Source organism: Helianthus annuus, chromosome 12, assembly GCF_002127325.2.
Source record: "Helianthus annuus cultivar XRQ/B chromosome 12, HanXRQr2.0-SUNRISE, whole genome shotgun sequence".
In the NCBI taxonomy this organism is placed as follows: Eukaryota; Viridiplantae; Streptophyta; class Magnoliopsida; order Asterales; family Asteraceae; genus Helianthus; species Helianthus annuus.
The window spans coordinates 118453944-118473224 of NC_035444.2; the positions used below are offsets into that span (position 1 = coordinate 118453944).

The window sequence follows — 19281 nt, forward strand, 5'->3', positions numbered from 1 at the left end:
TAAATAACGAATGGAATAACTAAACAATTAAAATACGATGTTCCGTCGTGTAGACGTACGGAACTAGATAATCAAAGATGAAAGAAACCATAATAATCGTTAAAAAGGAAGTAAATAGATAATTCGGTCATATTATGACGAAAGTGGTAATGAAAGGTTTATAAGTAGAAATGACCGTACCGTGTTAACGGAGCGGGTCATGTAGTTGAGGTGATAATAAATATCATCTCGAAAAGACAAACGGTCAATTCGGCCAAACGGGTCAAAAGGTGTAGACATCACCTTTTGACAATATTGACTAATGATCTTTTGTCGAGTTATATGCTTACAGGAATAGAAATCCAATGAATACTCGCATCGCTCTTACTTAGCGATTAAAAAGCAAGGTATTTATAAATCGGGTCTACTTGTTGATCCGGGCCAGGTATGCATATTCATGTCGTAGTTTAAAATGCTATTTTGGTCGAATAAATGGGATAGAGAGCCTTTCGTAGTAAAAAGAACATAATCGACCAAAACGCCCTTGTTGGCTAATTCGAGCAAACAACCTTTAAAAGTTGTTTGGAAACGAGTTCTATGATTAGGTAAATGCTTAGAATAAATATAGAAGCATTCGAAAGCGTTTTTAGGCTTGAAAATGCTTAAATACCCATAACGGGTCAAAATAAGTATCCGAGTAAAAATGGGTTTAATTTGAGTAATTAAACCGGCGATTAAAATCTAATATGATAGGCAACATTAAGTCGAAGAAGTATATGTGACATAAGGGTCAAATGAACATGTTTGATGGTGAACTCGCAAACGGGTCAAAATTGGCAAAAAAGGGAAATAAGCCGAAAACTTAGAAGTCTTAAATTTTGTTAAGTCGAATGTCGGATTTTAACCTCATAAAATGGAGGATTAAATTACGGACGCGTAGGAAAAGGAATCGGGTAAAACGAATCAATAACGAAGAAGTTATGGCCGTTTCCGTAAAAACTAGCATAGCTGAACTAAGCTGCAGACCTGCTGATGCAGGGGCCACCGTAAATTACGGTGTCCACCGTAATTTACGGTGGAGTTGAAAAAGGCTACGGTGGATCCCTCCTGGTTTACGGTGGGGGCCTGTACTACCAGTGGCCACCGTAAATTACGGTGCCACCGTAATTTACGGTGGAGGTCAGGTTGAAAACTTTGTTTTGTTATCAATTGTTTCTCAAATTTGTTTAGACGCGTTTTAAGTCCCGTATGACTAAAGCATTTCATGTTTTTATGAAATGTAGGTACTTTGTGGATGCCGGAAGAAGATCAAGCTCAACGAAGAACCGAACACGATATAGATACACGTTTCCGCACATTGCCACGTTGTAAATTTTAAACAACGAACTCGATTAAGTTATGTTGAATAACTTATGATTTGTTAAAAGTTTTAATAAGCCCACATTTATATAATATGTATGGTCTTAACTACACATCTAATTGTGGTAATTTCATATAAAACCGTAATTTAGTAACTAGGGTGTTACACATCTACCGCTAGTGGAATTCTCCTACAACAACAGCTACCACACTAGTATTCAGGCAGCACCTTTTGAGGCATTGTACGGTCGTAAATGCCGATCACCTCTCTGCTGGGCGGAAGTCGGTGATAGTCAAATCACGGGCCCAGAGATGGTGGTGGATACAACGGAAAAGATTGCCCAGATCAGACAACGCATGGCGGCAGCTCGTGACCGTCAGAAAAGTTACGCTGATAAGCGTAGGAAACCACTAGAATTCCAGGTCGGTGACCGGGTTCTACTTAAAGTCTCACCCTGGAAGGGTGTGGTTCGCTTTGTTAAACGGGGCAAGCTTAATCCGCGATATATCGGACCATTTGAAATTACCGAGAAAATTGGTAAGGTTGCTTATAGATTGAACCTGCCTGAAGAACTGAGTGCGGTACACAACGTATTTCACGTGTCTAATCTGAAGAAGTGTCTATCAGATGAAACGCTCGTAATTCCTTTCAAGGAACTAACTATTGATGAACAGCTACACTTTACTGAGGAACCGATTGAGATCACGGATCGAGAGATCAAGATCCTCAAACGTAGCCAGATACCTCTTGTACGAGTCCGTTGGAACTCGCGACGTGGCCCAGAGTTTACCTGGGAGCGGGAAGACCAGATGAAGCACAAGTATCCCCAGTTGTTCCCAAACGAAAACCCCAGCACTGAAGCTACAACCGAATTTCGGGACGAAATTCCAAACTAACGGGGGGATGATGTGACACCCCGTTGAAACGTTCTCACTTATACTAGCTTGACAGTGACTGCCTTAACTTTCGGGACGAAAGTTCTTAAAACTTGGGGATAATGTGACACTCTAGGTTTTCCGAACAACTACCTTGTAATTACATTGTGCGTGTATATGTGTTATAAAATGAAAGTTGTGATTTCTTTTGTGCTATGTGCCGATAATGTGTTGTATGTATGTATGATATAAATATATATTAGAGTAGAAGTGAGTCGAGACCGCGAACCCGACTCGAGACCACCCGGTCTCGAGTGAATATTGAACTGATGGGCCGTTGGGCCGCTTCCTTTAGCCTCACACGAAACCCACTCGGAAACCCATAAGGGTGCATGGCCCTTGAATGGGTTATAAAATCCCCACATAAGCCACACTTCCCTCATTTTGACACTCAAACATTCTTTCACACTCTCACACTCTCTACCTCTCATTAAAACCCTAAACCTTAACAAATCAAGATCACTTCCTCACCCTCTCATCTCTCTCGGATCCAACCGAAACATCAAGGCTCTCGGATTCTAGCTCGAGATCATCACTCGGAGCTTGGTTCATCCATATTCTTGTACTCCTACATCTAACCGGTTAGTGATGATAATGTTGTATATGTTTGCTTGTTAAATCTTATGCATGTCAAATGTGCCTTTTCTTGTATAGTTGATGCTATTATTGTTGTTTAAGCAAAATACTTGTTGATCTAGTGATTGATTGATAAAGAAAATGGTAACTTGTTACTAAATGATGCTTATATGATGAATAGGGTTTTGATGCATAAGATGTTGATGGTTATCATACTAGCTTGACTTGTAAATGTAGAAATGAACAAATGCCTTGCAATATATATATAAGTTTGAATGAATATGTGATGCATATGCGTGATTTTGAATGCATTTCCGGTTGGTGTTCACTATTCTAATGAATTCGATGCAACATAGGAGGTTTTGTTAGAGGTAGAAAACCCTAAAAAGTGATGAACTATTTGAATGTGGCTTGAATATATGAAGAACATGTTGAAGGTGATATGAATATTTAAAATCAGGTTGTTTTGATCCATTTTGCTTAGTAATCAGACAAGAAAACATGTTGGTGCAATATGGTTGGATAGTACACAATCACACAAAAACACAATTTCATTGGCTAGTACAGTGGACAGGTTCTAGAAGGATTCTGGTGCACGTAACAGTGGTTGCGAGTCGGAACCCTTGGTTGCGACTCGAGACCAAAACGTGATTTGTCGAGATCTCCCGGTTGCGACTCGCAAGCAGCACATGATGAACCGAAACCGAGGTTGCGAGTCGGAACCCCTGGTTGCGACTCGAGACCAAAGCATGATGAACCGAGACCGAGGTTGCGAGTCGGAACCCTTGGTTGCGACTCGAAACCGTGCATTCTCGAGTCGAAACCGCCCTTGTCTCGACTGAGCTACCTAAGTGTTATTGGGCCAAGAGCTTGTTAGACTATCTGTTGACTGGACTGCATGTATATCTGTTACTGTTTGTGAAAATGTTAGAGCAGGCCCAATAACCCAACTGTTGAATGTGTGCATTTTAAGTTTGTCTATACGTGATTGCTATACGTGATTACTTGTACCCCAACTTGACCTATATTTGGTAACCATGCTAGGACGTGGTGACCAACGTGATTGACCGTGTATTTAATCTACCGAGCAACCCAAGGTGAGTTCACAACCTAAAGCATGCATTCCCGGTGGTTTGGGAAACGGAACTACAAACAACACTATCCCCTATGAGGGATACAACTTACTTTTCTTCCCTTGTTATTGGGAACCTTTAGTTAATTACTATTTATACGGATTGCAACTAACGGCACTAAACGAAACTCTATCACTCAAGTCCCTACTACATAATACCGATTAGTCGCCGGGGCCAGGCGAACGGGTTATTAGTTGATAGCGCTATTTAGGTTTTACCAACCTCACACCGTGCCATGGTTTGGGATCGGTCGTGAACTAATGTACTCAGGCATCCGTCAATGATGATAGAACATTGACATCGGGGCATCCTGCGGAAACGCAAACGGTTACCTAGTGTTCGGTATTGGAAAAACAGTTTAGTCGCTAACTTTTGGGGTAGCTCCCCATGGCATGTATAAACGAGTAAATTAACTGGTGAAACAAGTTTTTGGTAATTAAAACTGGACAACTAGTGAACTCACTCAGCATTATTGTTGACACCTTACTGCATGCTTTGCAGGTAACCAGTGACTGAGGAGCTGCCGCTTGGGAATGTGTAGTGTTCGTCTAAACCCGTGTGTTGGGTTTTGATTATCTTGAACTTTGAACTATCTTTCTGGTTTATGCTTCCGCTGTTTTTGTTTAAACTAATTATCGAACTTAAACTACGATGTTGCTAACTACTTTAGATAGCAATTACTTTACTATTAACCAATGCTTAGCATAATTGGTGGCTGGATCCTGGTCAGTCACGCCCTCAAGCGGGTGTTACTCCGCAGGTGGAATTTGGGGGCGTGACATATATCCTCATAAATTGTGAATCTTAAAGCCATCTTAAAGTGTGCACGGACCAAAATATCCGCATACATGTACTATTATAACATAAATACGCCAAATCAAAAAAATGGGTAGCGGGTTAAAATTTGAGTTTGCCCGCTGGAATTGCTCCGTCCATGCACAAACTAAAATAACATGCACTTCAAGTGGTTGTACATGATTATTAATTAACACCGGTAATAATAATAGCACACGAGGAAAGTTAGTAATATTAATAATATAATATTAAGTCACTTTCATACATAATACTTTGAAAACTAAAAGAATTTCATATTATGAATCCTCATATATAACACAAATTAACGTAAGTTTAAAAATGTGTAAATATGTAAGTTTTATTATTATTATACCTTTCACGTAATTATTCTCAAAGATATTTATTTTATAAAATACAATTTAAAAAATGTCTAAATTCTCATATGTAAGTTATTATAAGAATGTATACGTACGAAAATACAAATATCTGATATAATGAATCCTTTTGTTTAGTGAATATTAGCAGCATTACACTCTCCAACATTATGGTGCATGTTAGTAAAATAACCAATCATAAAAACTAAAAATTCGTATATACACAACCACATGTTATAAGAATATGTATAAATTTGTTTTCTGCTTTTGTTGTTTTTTTTAAAAAAAAAAAAAAACCCATATATATATTATCCTCCAACACACCAAAAAACAGAAGGCCATAGATTTATCTTCCAAGTACTTCTGCTTCAATGAACACCTCAGAATTCCAATATATATACGTGAAAGCACATAATAAACTTGTATAGCATAATGCAATAATGAACCACCAATCATCCTAAGTTAATATATATAGTATTATCTCGATCAATTAAATTTGAATCCTGCGCATATTTTGTCATGTACGCTTCTCTGAAATGAGGGAATGGATAGCTTCCGAAAGCTTATTTATGGAGGTGATCAAAGCAGCAATACCTTGACGGTTAACTTCGTTACGCGTTTCTTCCAATTGAAGCCTCTGCTGTTCAAGTTCGAGTAACTGATTGTGCCGTTTTTCTTTATTGTCGTCATGATGTTTTAGTGTTTCTGACAAGAGTTTCGTGCTGCGAATAATGGCTGATCCTATGTCCTCGTCTCTCACCCTTCTCCTTTTCGTTTCGCTGTCCACTCTCTCCGCCTCGTCTCCTTGTGATTCTAGTGATTCTGCTGATGCTTCTAACGTATATTCAAAGCAGACAACTTCAATTTAGAACAACCAGAATAACAATATTAATCTTAGAAATAAAAGCCAGCATAAATTATAAACATGCATCAAAAAACATCTGTTCGAGCGTTACATTTTATATTAAGATAAACGCGTCCTATATATCTTAAGTTATTAGTGTAATGTCATTGTAACAAATCATTTAATTTGCTACATTTTCTGGTTTTCATTTATGATAGACTTAATTGTAAATAGATCATATCTAATGTTGAGTGAAATGTTCTTTTGAGCTTAGTAAAAACTGAAAGAGACACACATGGACAGACCTAGAAACACCAACCGACCCCACATTTTTTTTCTTTTTATATTAACCTATACTACATGCCCCGCTTGCGTTGTACACATATAATGTGTATATGTGTGGGCGCTCGAGGGGCAAAAGTGCAATGGTACTAACTTTAACGTTATTTTACTAATTTCGTGAAAACAACGTTAAAAGCGGCAGATGATTAATCATGTATCGTGTGGTGACGTTGATAGCTGAAAGACACGGGGGTACATGCACCAGTTAGTCTCGGTCCCAATTGTTTAAGTGTTATGTGTTTTAGGTCTAAGGCTTGATACAAAACCACAATCGAGCCGAGGGTCTCACTGGGAGCAGTCTCTCGATTCCTACGGGGTAGAGGTAGTAAGGTTGTCTACATCTACCCTCCTTAGACCCTAACTTAGCTTTGCTATTAGTGGGATTTACTGGTATGATGATGATGATATTAACCTATACTATAGTCAGTGGCGGAGCCATAAATTTTTTCTTATGGTGTCATTTTTTATGGATATTCCGGTTTATAGTAACCTGGAGTCGAACTTTTTGGATCCGTTCGGATCTAGTCGGGTCAAATCAGATAATAAAAGCAAATATCATAGTAAAAGTACAATGTCATTGAATAAAAACACGTCATAAAATTACAAAGTCATTTGAAATACATAAAAAATGCATTTAATAGTTGCTTTGTACGCATTTTCATGTTTTGAAAACGATTCATAACGTTTTCAATGACATCTTGCAAAAAAAAAAACCTCTTTTTCATTATAACAAACAAATGCACGCATCATTAAAATGATCATCAAACATCCTATTAGGTTAAACAATTGAAACAAAGTCAATTAAACATGGGGCTATAATGCTTACTGGATTAGAAAAAAATAAAAATTAAGCATGGACCTTTAATAATTTAAATTATACTAATTAAACTCAAGTAACTGGGCTTAATTTTTTAAATATAAATTTGTTTATTATGTAATTCTTTTAGAAGAAAACAAAACAATGGTGTCGCTCGTAAAAAAACCATGGTGTCGCTCGAAGTTTTTCTATTATACGTTGTATTTGCTACACAAAATTCAATGGTGTCGGACGACACCGTTGTTCAAAGTGTGGCTCCGCCACTGAGTATAGTTAAGCTGACCCGAAGAATTTTGATTACTTAATAAAGATCGATCTCTACATTTTGCATTCAAAAACATGAAAAACAATTGGGGAACCAGATTGGTTTCAGAACTAAAGTTATCCTTTTTCAAAGATTTATTCAACAATTATACAACTTTTTATGGTCATAATTTCCTTTTAATACCTAGCTCTTAGTTTTAGTTGTTGCAAAGACAAGTAAGTTATCAGGATCTATGTGATCAGGTCAACCCAAAGGAGCTATAAAAAAGCTGACCTGGAATGAAAAATTATAGGGTTTGCCTCTGCATGTGCGTGATCTAATCGTATAATTTCATTTCAAATAGATCGGTAGTTGAGATGAGAGCTCACCCCCTCGAATCTTTGATTCCCTAAATAGTTAAGTGTGCCTCTATGAATGAATTATGAGTGTTGTCTGTTTTTCTCGTATGATCATGGATGACCGACTAACAACGTGGTTTTTTGTTAAACCCATGTTAGGTAGGAGGGGTTTAAGGTAAGCAATGATTAGTACGTAGTCAAAGTGTGGTGCAGTATTAGGTATTGCATGGGATGGGAGAATCTTTGTGTGCAGGCGACCACCATCATCAGTGTCACTACACTCCAAAATACCAAAAAAACTAATACTTTATAATCAAAACATGTAAAAAGAAAGCTCCAAAAAGGTTGAATACAAAGAGGACCCACATGATGGCATGAATGAGGAGCTTTTGCAGGTACTTGATGAAATGGTGAGGTTGTAAAGCAGTCTCAACAGCTGTTGACTGTACTGTATAAAATCCAACAACAATAAATGGAAGGAAAGGGAGGGATTGCAATAACTCTACTGTCACACAGTTTTCAAACCTGCATCTTTGACCAACATTATCTTTCCCCCTCTCTCTCTCTCTCTGTATCTATCTCTCACTCTCTGTCTATATATACATCTATAACCGACGCATAAACTTCATATCAACTTTTTATTTTTTATTTCTCCTCACATCCCCCCACAATTATAATTATTATTTTAATTTATTCTTTCTCGTTTTTTTTCTTTATTTGTTCTTTTTGATCTAAAGTTTATAAACCGTGTACATATATATTTTCGGTTGCAAGAAAATTCGTTAACTAATATAATGTCCTTACTAATTACATCCAAAGAAAACTTTTTCTCACTTCTTTCAATTAAATAATATTTTTCATACCTTTATTATTATGAGTGTTCATCTATTCGATTTATATTTTATTAGGTTCAGTTTTTTCGGTTTTCAAAATTTTATGCCCCAAACCAAAAACCAAACCAAATTAGGAATATGCAAACCAAACCAAAACAAGCGAAATTCAATTCGGTTTGGTTTCGGTTAGAAACCAAATTGTACCTAAATACTTTTCTTAACAAATTTAAATTTATGTTTGTGTTCTAACTTTCGAACATCAAATCAGCAACTAATTTAAACCTAACAATATATAAATAAAAGACATAGTATAAAAAAACAAACATATCCATAAAATAGTCGTACAAACAACCACAAAGTTAAAACTTTCAAAACATAAATCATAGAAACTATAAATATTCAACAAGTCTAACGACGCAAAATATAAATAATTTTCAAACCATGGGAATACATATACTTAGATATTAGACTTAGTATCTTAGGCTAATAAATTGTATATAGTTTATGAAACATTATTATATTTATTTAATAATTAATTAATTAAATTAATGGTTTATTCGGTTATCAAATAAATCGAATAAACCAAATAAAATAAATGTGGATCCAAAAACCGAACCAAAAACCATATTCACAATTCGGTTTCGGTTATAAACTAAAGCAAAAACCGAATTCGTTGTTTTGAATCGGTTTACTCGGTCACAATTACCGTTTGATTTACGGTTTTTATTTGGTTACGGTTTTTCTGAACACCCCTATTTATCATCACCTTTTCTCTCACTTCCACTGACAAACACTTTCAAAATATATTAAAAAATTATAGAGGGTGAACAATAACTCTTCAAATATATAATAACATTTTCTATCTTCTTCACTCACAATCACTTTCTCTACCTTTTATAATATGAAAACACATTCGCACGTATTTATTTTGATAGGTAGGATGTGAATGCTAATCCCTACAACTATAAAGAATGATTTTAGAAAAAAAATGTAACATGTCTTTAGTTAAGGTTTGAAAAACTAAATTAAAAAATAAAGAAGATACTAATAGATAGTTGTATATATAAAAAATAAAAACACACACGTGTTCAAAAGAATTTAATGGAAATATAAATGATATATGGTTTTCTAACTTTGTTTAAATCACTCGGGTTTAATAATTTAGAAGAAAAAAAACATACTTGATAACAAATTAATATTAAATCTTAAAACCAAGTTTTTTGAGTTACAAGGTTGATTGTGCTAAATAAATTGACTTTCCCATCATTGTCAAAATTTTAAATCGTTTAATAATTGGATTTTTGAGTTGATGAGTTAGTGTTTTGATTATGTTTGATCAGGGTGTTTTAGCAGGATTTTTCAGTTTTTCTAAAACTTATATTTAACAATAACGAAACTAATGAGAAATACTGAATTAGATATGAAGTTTATATTATATATTTTACTTAGTATACATGGGAGATGCCACGTGGGTGTTAGAAAAGGTTAGATCTTTCCCACTTTACCTTGATCAATATATAAAATCTAAAGATAAACACATTGTCTATTTTACAATTGCAACATTTTATAAAAATATATATATAAAAATATATGTATGGGTAAGTTTCAGTACAAAAAATAATTAATTATTCAGAGAATAAAAATAGCAAACCTAAAATGTTGAATTTTTTTACTTGATTGTGCATTATTTTAAATTTTATCTATATTTTACTTGTAAAAGGCCCTCAGAGTGATCTGATTTGTTGATATGTTTTGTTCTTAAATTTGACTGTTTATATAAACTTTTGAGCTTCAAAAAATTACTGAATAAAAATTATATTTCAATTTTCTTATATTTTGAACTAAGTAAAAAAACATGAAACACATAAGATTAATACGTAGAGACAGTAATATAAATGCAGGTAATTGGTGTGTGTGTTTTGTTGGCGTACCTGAGGCAGGAGGAGGAGGAGGAGGAGGGGGAAGCGGAGCTGGTGGCGGCGGAAGGGCGGAGAGAGGCTGCTGTAGAGGAAAAGAGGTCTTGTTGGGGAAGTGTTTCTTCTGAACGACGTCGTTCAATGCCTCGTAGATGTTGGGTAACATATTGGAAGGAAGATTGAGATGCTTGCGTTGGGTTTTATCCATGGCCCAATAAGAAGGTTGACCAGTTGACCGGTTTTGATAATCACGGACCTTCTTGTAGTCACGAAGCAAGTTATCCCACTTGTCATTGCACTGGTTCTGGCTGCGGAGGCACCCGTTGCTCCAGCAGTAGTTCTCCACCCACTTCCACCGCAGCTCCCCGCCGGTACGGCTGCTGGAGGTGGTGGTGATGCGACGTTCATCGTCCAGCCTCTTGGCGGTAATCAGGATCAGGGTTTCTTCCGGGGTCCAGTTGCCTTTGCGGTAGTCGCGGATGGTTGCTGCGCCGCCGTGGATGGTACTGGTGCTCAGATGGTGGTTTTTGTAGGAGATGGTGGCAGGATAAGGTGGTGTGGTGGATGTGTTGGGTGGTGGTTCAGACATTATTTTGGCAGTACAATACCTATATCAAATGTTGCTTCACTTACCTGTTTCTGCTTATATATATTCACATACAATTATATTCTTATTTTTAAGTTTAATAATAATAATAATAATAATAATAATAATAATAATAATAATAATAATAATAATAATATTATTATTATTATTATTATTATTATTATTATTATTATTACTCTAGTAGTTCTTATATTGTTTAGAAAATTATATTTTGTTCTGAAAGAAACAATAATAAACCTTCGTAATAATGTAATGTGCTCCTTATCCCAAAAAATATATATATTTTGTTCTGAAAGAAACAAAAATAAACCTTAGTAATAATGTAATGTGCTTCTTATGGTGTTTGGGCGTGCTTGATTTGATCTCGGGTACTCACTACTCGAGTGAGAACACCGTCACCTATGTTCCGGGTAATAGTTTTCGAGTTAGGTGAACGGGGATTGAAATTGTGATCATCGAGGTTAATAGCTAGACTAGTCGTTGGGTTTTATTTAAAATAAAAACAATTTTCTTTGCTATCTATCCATCTATTTATACACTACCAGTTATAACACAACTTCTATCATCGCTCTCATACACTATCAAATTTAAAACAATTTTTATCAATCACTCTCATCTCTATTTAAAACTTTTACACTCATATCCTTCCATTATTTTTACCAAATGTTTGACTTACAAGATGAGCTATTCATTCCATCGCTCAATATCAACAATGTCTTATTATAAAACAATAGTAGCCTACAATTTTTCACGGATATCGTCGAGCGAGCCGAACATGAAGATACTAAAACATTTAAAAAAGATATGTGTCACGTGATTGTGAAAAAGGTAACAATGTTCTATGGTAGATTATTTTGCCAACAACCCCAAATACAACGAAGGTATGTTTAGACAAAGGTTTTGTATGTCGAAACGTCTATTTTTAAAAATTGAAGGCGATATAGAAAAAAATACAAACGTCTTCAAGATGGACTAGAAGGGAGGATGAAAAAGAATTTTACAGCAATACAAAAATGCACATCTCCCACTATATAACTTGCAGCTGGTAATCACTATGACGAATACGATGAGAATGTCTATAATATTTTTGTATTGCCGTAGTTAAATTATACGGCTTAGATTTTTTACGAAGACCGACAAGCAACAACATTGCACATTTGTACGAAGCACATGAAGAAAGACATCACCTTTCTAGTCTGATCGGTAACATTGATTGTACACATTTCTTTTGGAAAATGTGTCTTAAGGATTTGCGAAGACAATATATGAGAGGCGACCACCAATACCTTACGATCATGCTAGAAGCGGTTGCGTCACAAGATTTGGGGTTTTGGCATAGGTTTTTTAGTCCACCCGGATCACTCAATGATCTCCATGTTCTTCAATTTTTCTCAACCAACGAAATGGAATCACATTGAATTGTCCATTTCATTTAAATGAGCACTTATACGAACGTGAATATTATCTTACCGATGGGATCTACCCTACTTGGTCAACGTTCGGGAAAGCATTTCGATATTCGACTTATCTGAAGGAAAAGAAATTTAAGTATGTGCAAGAGTTGGCATTGAAGGATAAGGAGTGATCTTTTGGTGTACTAAAGGGAAAATGAGATATACTTAATCGACCATTGCGGGCTATGACCATAGAAAGGATTAGGACCATTGTCTATACGTGCACGATAATGTACAACATAATCTTGAAGGACTTTGGAAATGCAATATCAGCGGTCTACATAAGGGATCCCCCTGCCGAGCAAGTTTTTTTATGATAATGTCCTTGCGGAGTTGCAAAATAAAGAAACACATTTTCGAATTCAATACGATCTTACGGAACATCTTGCAATTTTTACTCCCTACCTGAAGGGGTATGGTCCCAGATCTCGCGTCAGCACGACCGCGAGTGACCATTACCCTTATCAAAACCCCCACTATCTAACAACCTACCTGTGTCCATGCGGAACGCGCAGACACGGTGGTTGAATCCGATCTGCCCAATGATGGAGGAGGACTTACCTGGAATATGAGAACGGTAGAGCGATGCGGCATGGCATCGCATCTGGTGTATGAAAACGGAAGTATTCACAGCGATGCGGCCTAGCACCGCATCCAGTGAACACGTCTATCAATACAGGGAAGCTGGATAACAGCAACAGTCACCACAGACGACGATGCGACCTGGCACCGCATCTCGCGTATTTCTTGATCAAAGAGTGAGACGCGGGAACATCTACAGTTACCGCAAACAGCGATGCGGCCTGCACCACATCCTGTATACTCAGCAAGTGGGACTGACACCACAGAGCAAGTAGCACCAATGGCAGCCGCCTGTCAGGTCTGCGTAAGCGACAGACGGACGTGGCTTCACCTCCACAGCCGACAGGCCTAACACACCTGCAAAGGTGCAGCATGTCGTCAGTCTATCCGTCCACCTCCTCCTTCACTCCTCGGCTATAAATACCAACCCCAAACCAGGTTTGAGGTATCTCTTCACAACTCTCTCACTACTACTACTATCATACTTTGCTTCCCAAGCAGACTACTGATTCTCACGCCGGAGAGTGGTAACAAGGAGCACCCCCCACCCCATCCTCCTTGTTACGAGTCACGGTTTGTTTCCTTGTGCAGGAGATCAACCAGCAGGCGACCCAACCAGCGATCCTCGAGAGGAAGGGATTAACCCTTCTTGACGAGACCAGTGTGTTAACCCTGCCCGGTTAACCATTGTTTCATCATTGGCGCCCACCGCTACTCTTAGCACTTTTTTGTACCATCCCTCTCCCTCTCAAAAGATCATGTCTGATCGTCCGAATAACACTACTGGGGATAACCTAAACCCCAACAACTCAGGGACTGCGAGGATCACTCCTCCAATCCCAAATCCTAACCACATTGGCACATCAACGCAAAGGGGTCCATCCCTAACGTTCGGACACGACCTATCACAGTACGCATCTGTGATCCCTCCGGACATGGACCCTCACACCTGGTATGACCAACAGGCAGCCCTGCTGGCCGCAACATACAACCGAGCTTGCGCTGAAGCGCAAGTACAAGCCGGGCCTACCCCGGCACCACATAAACCTGCGGTTCGTATTTTACAATATGACGGCAGGGCACCCTCACGTCCAGCCTCCAGAAGCAGGCGTGAAGACCTCGGATCCTCTTACTGTGAGGTCCGCACAATAAATGAGGACGATTCCTCATATGGGTCTCGCACCAGAGGCCCAATACAAAGCCGCCTGGGTCCCCAAGGCGATAACAGGCGGCAATCCACAATCCACCGCGGTTCCGGCATCCAAAGCCGGCTGGGACCGCTGCGCCAACACGAAGGATATGGCCGTACCGACCCGGACGACCATACATATTGCGGGGATTCTCATGCCACTAGCAGCAGACCGGGAGGACGCAACTATTCTCCTCCCACTCACCCCCGAAACACATACCTCCGCGCTGCAAAGCGCCCCGAGAATCAACCCTACAGGCCAAGAGTCGCGGCCGAAAACTCTAAATTCGCCCCAAGAATCGCCCATGCCCATGTCACCACCACAAAATTCCCATTCAACATTGGGAAATACAACGGTTCGTCCGACCCGGACGATCACATGAACATTTTCATGGGCGCAGGGTGCAACGGCAGGTGGGACGAGCCCACCTGGTGTCATTTTTTCCCCCAGACCCTGACGGGTATGGCCATGGCTTGGTTTGATTCTTTGCCAGTAGGATCACTGGCCTCATTTGAGGAATTACATGCAAAGTTCCTCGCACATTTCAGCCAGCAGCAACGTCACGAACGTGATTCGATGGACATCATGAATATCTGGCGCAGGGACGACGAATCTCTCGAAGCATTCGTCGTCCGATGCAATAAAGAATGCCTGGAGATAGGCGACGTGGCTGACCAAATGACACGTAACCACTTCATCAAAGCCGTTAGAGATGAACAGATGGTTATGACTATCTCCGGCAAAGACGGCTTGCCGAAAAAATGGGAAGATGTCATGACTGCGGTCAAGACATATGCCCAGACTCAGCGGTCCCTTAAACCGCACCTTGCAAAGGCACAACCCCAAGCGGAAGGCCAAACCTCCCGCTACGAGCCCAAGCGCAACAATAAGCGCAACCGGGACACAGGGAATCGCGACAGCGATTCCAAACCTTATTTCCCGTGTACCAACCAGTCTGACGCAAGGGCAACAATTAATGCCCAACGGGATAACCGGGCGTCCAAGAAAGAATCTCGAGACCGCAACTGGACCGAGATCACTAGGTCGCCAAGCGAAGTCCTTCTTACGGACGCGCAGTACCTGCGACCGGTCCAACCAATGAAGTCCAAGAAAAATCAAGATCTCACTCTCTATTGTGAGTATCACAAAGACTCGGGCCACACAACAAACAACTGCATCAGTCTCCGACTGGAGATTGAGCGAGCCCTAAAGGAGGGGAAACTGCAGAACTTGTTGCCTGGTGGGCAAAAAGCCACCATACGCATCACCCCCCATGGCGAGGGCACCTCCTCAGGGAAGAGGACCATGTATGTGGCCTCAACCCATATGATCAACGGAGGTAAAGGAAGGCCGCGCAAGGCGGCGAGAAGACCGGACAATGACTGGAAAGACGAAGATAGCAAGGCCAACCCCCAACAACCAACCAGAAAAATGGGTCCTCAACGCAAAATACCCAGAACAAAAGGTCACGTTGGGCCACGCCTTGTCCCCCAACACCAGAGCGCACCTGAAGCAGCTGCTCTTCAGGAACCAAGATATTTTTGCGTGGGCACCCGCGGACATGACCGGGGTCCCATGCGACATTGCACAACATTTCTTGAATACCTTACCAGGTATCAAGCCGGTAATCCAAGGCCAACGCCACCTTGGATCCGCAAATAACTAGGCGATGCGAGAGCAGGTCGAAGAACTGCTCTCCGCAGGCATCCTGCGGGAAGTCAAGTACCAGACTTGGTTGTCCAACCCGGTCATGGTAGAAAAACCATCCGGGGGCTGGCGCATGTGTGTCGATTATAAAGACCTCAACAAAGCCTGTCCCAAGGATTGTTATGTACTTCCGGAAATCAACGAAAAGGTCGATAACCTCGCACCATTTCGATGGAAGTGCTTCCTCGATTGTTACAAAGGCTACCACTAGGTACAGATGGCAATCGAGGATGAAGACAAAACGACATTCCGCACCCCTACCGGAAATTATTGCTATACAAAAATGCCGTTTGGGTTGCGCAACGCGGGCGCAACCTATCAAAAACTGATGAACCGCACTTTCCGCGGGCAAATCAGCAAAAGTGTCGAAATCTACATGGACGACCTAGTCGTCATGAGCATGGAAGAGGATACCATGCTCACTGATATCGAAAGAACATTCCAAACTCTGCGAAGCATCAATATGAAGCTCAATCTAGGGAAATGCTCGTTTGGAATGGAAGAAGGCAAATTACTTGGATTCATCGTAACCAAAGATGGATTCAAGGGGAACCCGGAAAAAGTTCAGGCGATCGACCGCATGCCATCGCCTTCAACGATGAAAGAGATGCAACGACTAGCCGGTAGGCTAGCCGCACTAAATAGATTCTTAGCCAACCATGCAGCTAAATCTTATCCTTTCATCAAGACCATGCGGAACTGTCTAAAGAAAGAACAATTCCAGTGGACCGCAGAGGCTGAAGATGCCTTCCAGGAAATGAAGGAGTGTTTGATACAACTCCTAACTCTAACCGCACCACGCAAAGACGAACCACTTATATTATACCTATCCGCCACAGACAATGCGGTGGGTGCGGTACTAATAGTGGAGCGGGAGGGAGTTCAAACACCCATCTACTACATCAGCAAGATGCTCAACGACCCAGAAACAAGATATTCAATAATGGAAAAGTTGGTACTAGCACTAGTACACGCATCAAGACGGTTGCGACGCTACTTCGCAAATCACGTCATCACGGTGTTAACCAACTACAGGATCGGCCCGATCCTATCCAAACCTGACATCTCTGGGAGGTTAGCAAAATGGGCAATCGAGCTGGGCGCACTCACGCTAAACTACAAGCCGCGCCCCGCAATCAAAGGCCAGGTCTTGGCAGATTTCGTCGCCGAGGTACCGGCAAATCGCATCCAAGAATGCGAACAAGAACAAAACCCTGCATCACCACCACCTTCTTCAAAAATATGGGCACTTTTTACCAATGGTGCGTCCAACGAAGAAGGTGTGGGCGCAGGTCTGTGACTCGTCAGCCCCAATGGCCAGGAGCTTACCTATGCAATCCGCCTTGATTTCAAAAGCACAAATAACGAGGCAGAGTATGAGGCTCTATTGGCAGGGCTACGTCTAGCAGTCAAGCTCGGCGTACAACATCTGGAAGCACACGTCGACTCCTTGTTAGTTGCAGGGCAGGTGCGCGGTGACTATACCGCAAAAGGGGATATCATGATCCTCTACCTCGAGCAAGCCTTGCAACTAAAATCAAAATTCACTTCCTTCAATATCCGTCATATCAACAGAAGTGAAAACAAATCCGCGGATGCACTGTCAAAACTCGCGTCCACCAGCTTCAACACTTGGCAAAGGAGATACGCATCGAAATTCTGCAGAATCCCTTAGTACCCCTGCGCCAAGTCAATGTCATCCAGTACGGTACAACATCCTGGATGACACCAATCATTGCATACTTGCAATTAGGTGTGACTCCCGAAAGCAAGTCAGAGGCACGTAAGTTACAGTACAAAGCATGCCATTATCAAATGGGAGACGGTATCCTATACCCTAAATCATACCTGGGCCCACTCATGCGCTGCGTCGACCCCGAAGATGCCACATACCTCATCAGAGAGATACACGAGGGAATGTGCGGCATACATGCAGGGCCACGCATGGTAGTGGCTAAAATCATGAATGCTGGGTATTACTGGCCCGACATGCACCTGGATGCCGTCAAAGAACTGCGCAAGTGTATTAATTGCCAGCGGCATGCCCCCAAGACCTTGCCCCCCAAGAACAACTTGATCCCGGTCACCACCGCATGGCCCTTTCAGAAATGGGCAATTGACGTGGTCGGACCATTCCCAGACGCACCAGGTGCGGTCAAATTTATCATAGTAGCTGTCGATTATTTCACAAAATGGGTAGAGGCAAAACCACTTGCCTCAATAACGAGGAGGTTCATTTGGGAACACATCATCTGCCGTTTCGGTCTACCAATGTGCATCGTTACTGATAACGGCACCAACTTTGCCGCCGACGAATTTCAAAAATGGCTAGAAGAACTACATATTGAACATATATTCTCCTCCGTGGCACACCCGCAAGGGAATGGCCAAGTTGAGCGTATCAACAAAAGTCTAGTCGAAGGCATCAAAGCAAGGTTGGGAACAGCCAGGCGTGGCTGGGTCGATGAACTCCCAAGCATCTTATGGGCTCATCGAACAAGCCCAAAAACAAGCAACGGGGAGACACCCTTCAGCCTGGTCTATGGCTCAGAAGCGGTAATCCCCGCGGAAGTAGGGCTTGTAACATTTGTGCTCGAAATCATGATGAACAGTTCAATTATCAATAAAACAATGTTATTTGATCCCAATGTTTGTTTGGTTATGTTTTACATTTTTCATGTTTTGACTTTTGTTCGATTTCAAACTCTACATCGCTTTCTGGAGAATTATACGCAAACTGGTGCGTAAACGTACTCAGTTTAATGCGACAAATACTCCGGAACATCAACATATACTTAACATACCTTAAATAACCTTTACATAACTTAGAAATAAGTTTTGAAGGCTTTGGTATGGCAAAAACAAGTTTATTCGCTTATAGGGACTAAACTTGACAAACTGCGAAAGTATGACGATTCGTACTAAAACAGACATTCCAGAACATGTCCATAAGTTAAACATACCCTAAATATCCTTTACATAGCTTAGAAATAGGCTTTGAGGGGTTTGGTATTGCTAAAATAAACTTTTGGATCATTCAGGGACTAAAAGTGTCAAAAAGTGCATAAGTTTGCACTTTCGCGCATAACTTACGTTCTGAATACATCCGGACATCCAAAAATTTATGTAAGCATCATAATATTATGCCTTAGTGTTTGGCATGAGAAAAATCCATTCGTCGCGCAATTTGGATCGTTTTTTGCGCTTATGCGCATTCCGTCGTACTTAAGCGAA

At 40.4% G+C, this 19281-nt stretch overlaps 1 protein-coding gene across 4 annotated transcripts; it reads right to left on the reverse strand.

Annotated features, from left to right (window-relative positions):
- Nucleotides 1-5437: 5437 nt before the first annotated feature.
- Nucleotides 5438-11144, reverse strand: LOC110895757 (trihelix transcription factor ASR3). Of its 4 annotated transcripts, XM_035980974.1 has the most exons (3): nt 10523-11144; nt 8125-8206; nt 5788-5986 (listed from the first exon to the last, which is right to left on the reverse strand). In XM_035980974.1, the coding sequence occupies exons 1-3, from the start codon at nt 11094-11096 to the stop codon at nt 5839-5841; spliced, it is 804 nt and encodes a 267-aa protein (XP_035836867.1). In that variant the 5' UTR covers nt 11097-11144; the 3' UTR covers nt 5788-5838. The 4 variants fall into 4 exon arrangements, with proteins under 4 accessions (XP_021998806.1, XP_021998804.1, XP_021998805.1 ...); XM_022143114.2 differs by lacking the exon at nt 8125-8206 and having other exon boundaries at nt 5438-5983; nt 10523-11143; XM_022143112.2 differs by lacking the exon at nt 8125-8206 and having other exon boundaries at nt 5438-6010; nt 10523-11143.
- Nucleotides 11145-19281: the final 8137 nt, after the last annotated feature.